This window comes from Capricornis sumatraensis, chromosome 1 (assembly GCF_032405125.1).
Source record: "Capricornis sumatraensis isolate serow.1 chromosome 1, serow.2, whole genome shotgun sequence".
Taxonomy (NCBI): domain Eukaryota; kingdom Metazoa; phylum Chordata; class Mammalia; order Artiodactyla; family Bovidae; genus Capricornis; species Capricornis sumatraensis.
In genome coordinates, this window is record NC_091069.1 from 8,110,215 (window position 1) to 8,117,812 (window position 7,598).

General features: G+C 59.7%; 1 protein-coding gene across 1 annotated transcript; it reads right to left on the bottom strand.

The window, feature by feature from the left end:
* Positions 1-3,248: 3,248 nt before the first annotated feature.
* Positions 3,249-7,364, bottom strand: LCN2 (lipocalin 2). The gene is made up of 7 exons (XM_068984083.1): positions 7,110-7,364; positions 6,442-6,578; positions 4,969-5,048; positions 4,644-4,763; positions 4,313-4,414; positions 3,544-3,573; positions 3,249-3,416 (listed from the first exon to the last, which is right to left on the bottom strand). The coding sequence occupies exons 1-6, from the start codon at positions 7,245-7,247 to the stop codon at positions 3,551-3,553; spliced, it is 600 nt and encodes a 199-aa protein (XP_068840184.1). The 5' UTR covers positions 7,248-7,364; the 3' UTR covers positions 3,249-3,416; positions 3,544-3,550.
* Between the last annotated feature and the right edge of the window lie 234 nt (positions 7,365-7,598).

Below are 7,598 nucleotides of genomic sequence, written 5' to 3' on the forward strand. Positions count from 1 at the left end.
CAGGGGACTTTTGGACTCAGAGGGAGAGGGTGGGATGATTTGGGAGAATGGCATTGAAACATGTATACTATCATGTAAGAATCGAATCACCAGTCTATGTCCGATGGAGGATACAGCATGCTTGGGGCTGATACCTTACCCTTTTGACCAGCTTGGAAAGGGAGCCCTGCCCCAAATCATCCAGCCAGAAATTCTCTCTCCTGAGCTGGCCCCACAGGTGTGATCCTGGCCAAGGACACAGCTGAGTCAGGCTCATGTCCAGGGGAGAGGGGCTTACTGGGACTCCTGTCACTGCAGCTGCTCCGAGGCCTGGTTCTGGTCTCACACTGGTAGTTCCTGTCAGAAGGCCATCCTTCAGGTGGGGGTCAGGCCCGGGTGTGTTCCCTGATGATAACAACGAGGAGGGATCCTCTCTGTCCCGGAAGCTGCCTTGCTGTTTCTCCTGAGGAGCGTGGAAGATGCAGTCATGTCCTGCAGTCAGCACCACCACTGACTTGCATGATGGCAGCCCCACCTTCTCCCTGAACCAGGTGGAGTGGAGGCAAGGCCCATGCTGAACCAGGTGGGAAGAATTGTAGTGAACAATCCCTCACCCGGGTCAGCTCACCCTCCTTGACTATAAGCGGTGGGTATCCCTCCCCCCATTCCCCTGCCTGCAGGCCTCCACTTACTCCCCACCACCTGTGGCTGGCCACACTCCCCAGCCGTCTCTGAAGGTACTGTGCCCATGGATGGAGCAGGGGGCAGGTAGCACCCAGGCACCTCTTCCACTGGAGAGGGAAGAGTCTTGGCTTCGGAAGGGTGCTGGGAGTGTGCCTGGGGAACTGGGCACTCAGATGGGTTCACATGTGGCATCAGGGGTCCCCGAGCAAGCTCCATGCATGAGCCTTCCCATCCACCTGCCATGTCTGTGTGGCGTTGGCATGTTTCTGGGAGCCTGTATGTCTCTCTGAAGGTCTGCTGCTCCTTGTGCCTAGGTATCCTCGTGTTTCACCCCTTGTCTGTGAACTCACACACAGAGTGGGCCCCTGTGACCCCAGGTATGATTTCACATCTGGGAAAAAACATGTGTTTTCCTTTGGGTGTCCTGTGCTTGGAAGGATACATATGTTTGGATTGCGCCAGCATGTCCACATGTGTGATCTGTGTTTCTGCCGTGTCTCTGCACACTTGTGTACTACACACAGACGCAGGTGTTTCTGTGCCCATCAGAGGACACAGGGCTCTTCTGTCTTAATGAAATACCATGGTCGCTGGGAGGGCCTCTCACCAGTCAGCCAAAGGCAGGTGCCCAGCCCTCCTTCCTCAGCCTTGCTCACGCCTGTGCCAGGCATTCAACCCCCTCTTTCCAGGGAGACAACCCAGCCCCAGAGAGTACCCCCTCTCCAACCCCAGGACTCCCATCCCGTCAGGGGAACCAGGCAGGGGAGGCCCTTGGCTTGTCCTCTTAGAAGGTGGACTCCATGGAGAACTGGGCATGGTCCCCACAATAGTATTCAAGGAATGGCCTTTCTTCTGGACCTGAGTGTATGCCTGGGGCCTGGGGCTAGAGATCTGGGCACAGGGAGGCAGGTGGGAGGAAAGGAGAGGAGAGCCCAGCCAAAGCCTCACCCCCAGGCAGCTGAGTGAGGGTGGGAGGATGGGGAGCTGGGTAGTGCAGGTGATGAAGCCCACTACCTGGCTGGCCCCTTCTCTACTCCCAGAAGCCAAAGCGAACCTGGACCCTGCCCACACCACTCCTGTGGCCAAGGTCCACAAACCAGACCACAGGACAATGCAGCCGCTACCCCAGCCAGCCTCGATCAGAGGTGGGGACCTGTCTCTAGGGTCCCCGTTCACCTCTCACTCCCCACCTCACAAAGCCTGTCATTATCCTGTCCCCAAGCCCAGCGTGGCAGGCGGAATAGCAGTCCCCAGAGACAACTGGCTCCTAGTCCTTGGACCTCTAGAGTCCCTTAAACAGCACGGAGATCAAACCAGTCCATCCTAAAGGAAATCAACCCTGAATATTCATTGGAAGGACTGATGCTGAAACCAAAGCTCCAATACTTTGGCCACCTGATACAAAGTGCCAACTCATTAGAAAACACCCTGATGCTGTAAAAGACTGAGGGCAAGAAAGAAGGGGCAACAGAGGACGAGATGGTTGGATGGCATCACTGATTCAATGGACATGAATTTGAGCAAACTCTGGGAGATAGTGGAGGACAGAAGAGCCTGGTGTGCTTCGGTCCATGGGGTCACAAAGAGGTGGACACGACTTAGTGACTAAACAACAATGAGTCCCTGGAACCAGTGAATGGTACCTTATTTGGGAAAGGGGCCTTTGCAGAGGTGACAATGTTAAGAATTTGAGAAGGAAATTATCCAGGATTAGCACAGTTCCAAAAGGTGACCCGGTGGGTGTGCAAGTCTGAGGGTGGAAAAGCCTGGGTTTCTTCAGAACCCCGCCTCTCCAGCCTCTGATCTTGTAAGTGGAAGAAGAGGCAGGGAGGGGGTTCCTGATGCCGATAAGGAGGGGCTCCAGCTCCGGCTTGTGGGTGAACAAGCGCTTGTCAGGCCCAGCCAAGTGGTGCGTGCAGGCCTGGAGTCCTTGAGTCTTCTAGAATCTGGATTCCTGGTGGCGTATTTGCCTCCCTGTAGCCCCCAGCTCTGCCCCTGGTGGGCTCAGCATGGTCACAGCCACCCACCAGTGGGAGCCAGAGAGTGATCCCTGGGCCAACCAGGGGCAGGGAGGTTTGGCTATCAGAGGGGCAGGGAACCACGCCTGGCGACCTTCCCTCCCCTGGCACAGCCTCAGGCTGGGCGTGCCTCTGCCCCACCGACTGTGCACCCCTCCTGCCCTAGCTGCCATCTTCCAGCATCCACAGGGGTCCTGAGGAAGTTGGGGTGACAGCACCTCAGCCCTTGCAGCCCCCCTCCAGCTCCCCGGCCCTGGCTGAGCCCCTGCGGTGATGCCTATTGCAGGTGGCCGAATGTGGAAATGAGCTGTGGCCCCTTCAGTGTTTCTGCTGGGCACTCCTTGAAGTCAAGAGTCATGTGAGGCCTGCTGCTGGCCTGGGGTGGGGGGCTAGGAAGGGTCCAGCCAAAGCTGGCCATGGGCCCTGGGGCCGCCGTCTCTTGCTGAGGACCCCAGGGGCCCCAGGAGCCATGCCAACGTGAGCCCAGCCTTTGCCTGTCCTCCTCCCAATGGCCCAGGAATCCAGGAGCAGAGTCAAGCAGCACAGACTGGGGGCGGGGCACATGTTTATTTAGCAGGCAAGGCAGGGCTGCATCTTTGGGGCTGCAGGAACCACAGAAGGGTCTCTGGGCTCTCTCCTGTTACTGGTGTCCAGGCTGGTGGGGGGCTCAACTGGCTGCTGTGCCGGCCAAAGGCTGGTGTGAGGGGGGTGGGAGCAAAGAGAGACCGGAGGCACCTGAGAGGGAGATGGGAAAGTAGAGACAGCAGCTGTCCTGGGTGGGGGGGGCGCAAAGGTAGTTTGAGACCCCGGGCCCACTGCACCCCCCTGGCTCCCATCCGCCCCCCTCCCCAGCCGTACTCACTGCAGGCTCACTGGGCATCGATGCACCGGTCTGTGGGGGAGAGAGTCTGTCAGAATGGGCAGGTGTGTATGTGTGTGTGTGACTTCTGCCCACTGGGATGCCTGCCCTGCCCCTGGGCACCCCAGGCCCCAGCCTGGCCCAGCAACTGCTGATCTGGGGGTTCCCTTCAGGGACGGGAGCAGGGGTTTGGGAGGAAGGCCTGAGGATGAGCAGCTCGGGGGGACCCCGTTCTCCAGAGCAGGCCAGCGAGGCCCTGCCACACATCTTCTCGGGCACCAGGCCGCCGCCTGTTTACCTGCTGAGCCCTGGCAGTTTCCTAGCTATGGGGGGCTGCTGGCTCCCTGGGCGGCCGTCTTGGAGGCCCCTGCCCAGGCCAGGCCGCCTGAAGACAAGGCCGCCTTTCAAGTCAGTGGTGAGCAGGCCTCAAGGCGAGGAGGAAAGGGGCCCCAGACAAGAGGGAGGGAGGGAGGAGGAAGTGGCCCCAGATGGTGAGGGCCTGGGTTGTAGGGGGAAGGGGCCCTGGGGCTGAGAGACTGGGAAAATTTGGACCTGGGCCTGAAATCCTCATCTGTCAAGGAGGAACACTTGGGGCCCAGATCCCTGGGTGCCCCACAGATCCCTGGGTTGGGGCAGGATCTTCCTGAACCCAGAGTGGGTCCCAGAGAGGGGCTTCAGTGACTGAGCAGAGGGCCAGGCCCCTCCTCCGCCCCCCTTTCCCCGGGAGGCGGGGTGGCAGCAGTGGGCCTGGACAGTCCGCACGGGCCATTACCAGTCGGGACAGGGAAGATGATGTGGTCATCGGTGAGGCCCAGGGACTTGGCGAAGTTGATGAAGTTTTCCCTCACTTCAGGGGTCAGCTCCTTGGTCCTCCCTGTGGTCAAGGTGGCCGGCGGGCGGCCAGCAAACACTCTATAAACATTGCTGAACGTATGAACAAGGCCTCTGATCCCTTCCTCATGGAGGGTCTGCAGAAGGGCCTCCCTCCCTGGACCTCCCCGGCAGGGGCTCGGAGCTGAACTGGAGAGGACCTCTCCTGAACCGGAGAGGACCCGGGGGGCTGGGTGGGGGTGGGTCCCCGGGGTCGCGAGGGAAGGACCCACCGTAAAGGGTGACCTTGAAGTACCCCTGTTTCCTTTGAACCTTCTTGAAGTACACTATGGCAAACTGGTTGTAGTCGGTGTTCACCACCCTCACGGTGTAGCTCCTTATCCCGGGGAAGCCTGCGGGGAAGATGGGAAGGACAGGGAGGGGTCAGCCTGCCCTGGGAGGAGGGAGCTGCTTGGTTCCCCACCTGTCTACAGGGGCTCTCCACGCAGAACAGCATCTGTGTGGAGGGGCGAGGAGGTCTGTGCCCCTTCTAGGAGGACCCTGCTCCCCCCACCTCCTGGAAGCCCAACCCCAGGGCCCACCTCCCTCAACACTCACTCCTAATATTGCCCAGGGTGAACTGGCCGGGCCGGGAGCTTGGGACAAAAGTTCTGATCCAGTAGTCACAGCGCTCGTCCCTGTGGGCGAGAGATGGGTGAGTGAGGGCAGAGGGGACAGGGGCTTGCGTTCCTGGGGCTGGACATGGTGGGGGCCAGGGCTGCAGCTGGAGGGGCTGGGATTCTGACACCCCTGGTCTGGCCCAGCCCAAGACAGCCCATCCCCCGCCACAACAGGAGGTGCCCTCTCCACCAGCTCAGATGGGCCTCTGAGCCTACCTGTGGGTGTCCCTGCCTGGCCCACCCTGGGCCACCTGACCCTGCTCAGGTCCTCCCTTTAGCACCCACTGTCTGTCTTTCCTTGGTGGTCTTCCCTACACACTGTCCCCGACCCCATTCCTCAGGTGTTTATCCCCTACTCCTATCTCCCCTCTGCTGCTTCCCTGCCTGTAACCTCTCCTGGGGGGCTCACCCTCCAAGGTTCCAGTCTGTGCCATGCCAAGGACTCCTCTAGCTCCTGGATCAACCCTGACCTGAGTTCCACCCTCTCTCCTGGTATTCCAGAGCGTATCTCCCCAAACCCATTCTCCCTCTGCTTCTTGCTGCACACATGCTCCAGCCTCAGTCTCCCTTGGGTGCCAGAGGGGCTTGGTGTTCCTTGGCAGCCACCGTTTCTCTCTCCGCCACACCCAGAGGGACCCTGCTCAGACCCAGTCCTCCCCAGATCACTTCTGCCCTGGTGTCTGAGGACCCTGGCAGTGTGTGGGCTGCCCCCCAGCCAAGCCACTTATCAGCTCCTGCTGGGTAGCTGGAGGATGACTTGCTGCTTCCTGAAGGAGTGCTTCCCTCTGACTCAGAGTCCACCAGCCCCTGCTATGGATGCTCCGTGCCTCCTTCCAAGGCAGAGTGGCTCCTTCAAGGCTCAGTTCTGGAGGCTACCTCCCTGTAAGCCCTCGATGAAGACCTGGGTGGGTCTCCAGGCTGGATTCAGGAGACCATCCAGGAGACCCCTCCTCTCTGTCTCTTGTTTCCTGATGCCTGTGTCCATGTCTGTTTGCACTGAAATGACCAATAAATGTTGATCTGATGAAGGAAGAGGGCTTCCCTGGTGGCTCAGGGGTAAAGAATCCCCCTGCCAGTGCAGGAGATGCAGGTTTGATTCCTGGACTGGGAAGATCCCCTGAAGAAGGACGTGGCAACCCACTCCAGTATTCTTGCCTGGATAATCTCATGGACAGAGTAGCCTGGAGGGCTACAGTTCAAGGGGTCGCAAAGAGCTGGGCACGACCTAGTGACTAAACAACAATGCAGGAAGAAATGAACAAATATTAATATCTGAGTCCACTGCGGAGCAGGAGGATGAGTAACTGCCTCTCCTCCGGTCAGCCCTTGACTGCGACATGAATCTGCCTCTAGACACTCAAGCAGCCCCTCGAGGCTCCCCCACTTTCCCCAAGGAGGTGGCAGCTCTCACCTTAACAGGATGGAGGTGACGTTGTAGCTGCCGTCTTCCTTCAGCTCGTAGTTGGAGGTGTACATCTTAAACTGGTCTTGCTCTTCCTTCTTAATTGCATTCCCTGCCACGCCTATGGCGTACCACTTCCCCTGGAACTACAGGGGGGGCTGTAATAGGCGGAACCCACAAACCACCCTAGGGCTCCCCTACAGCACTGTCCCTGCGGTCGCCGCTGGCAGCTTGCCCCCGAGCCAGGAGCCCCTCTCACTGAGCAGCAGGCCTGGGACTGGGCATTCGGTTCTTGGATTGGTGAAGCCAGTGGGAGCTGGGGGAGGCCAGGCCAGGAGGGAGCCCTGTGGATGGTAGGGATGGGGTATCCCCACCCTGGGCCTGTTTCCTCCTCATGCAGAGGACTGAAGGTGTTCCTGTCATCCACTCACTACAGAGATGATGGGAGCGAGTGTGGATCTAGAGAAGGTCTGTCCAGGTGATCTTCTTGCCAGCAAGGTCAGGGTCAATGTGGGGCCATGGAGCCTGGCTTCCATCAGAGGGCCAGAGGGCAGGCTGAGCTGAATTAAGCCTGGGCATCCTGCCCTCGCAGGTTCGCTAAGACCCTTCACCTCCCGTCCCCTCTACTCACACGCTTCCCTGCCCGCCCCCTGCTGCTGTCCCTCCGGGGCCCTTACCTGGTCGGCCTGGAAGTTGGGCTGCAGCGGGATCCTGGACAGAGGTGGGGCCCGCAGCAGTCTGGGGCTGGAACTCCGGGCCTGGGTGTGCAGGGCCCCCAGGAGGGTGAAGCCCAGCCACAGGAGACCTATGGACATGGTTTTGGGGCAGAGGAGGCCGGCGGTCCAGGCAGCAGCTAAAGGAGGAAGCAAGTGAGCAGGCTCCCTGGGGGGACCCTATTTATGGTCCACCTGACCCATGGCCCACCCCAGGGTGGAGTGATTCAAATTTTGCCAAATCCCGGAAGGGTGAGGCAACTGCCAGCACTCCTGCTGAAACACCTGGCAAGATTTCTGCCCCTCTCCCCGCTGGTCAGGATTGGGCAAGACCAGGGGCAGAGGGCCAGGGGGTGGGGAGAGGACCTTCCCCAGAGCTCCGCAACTTCTGGCAGGGACAAGGGCTCCCTCCACACCCGCTCTGTGCCCCTTCCCTTCACTCTGCTTGGCTCT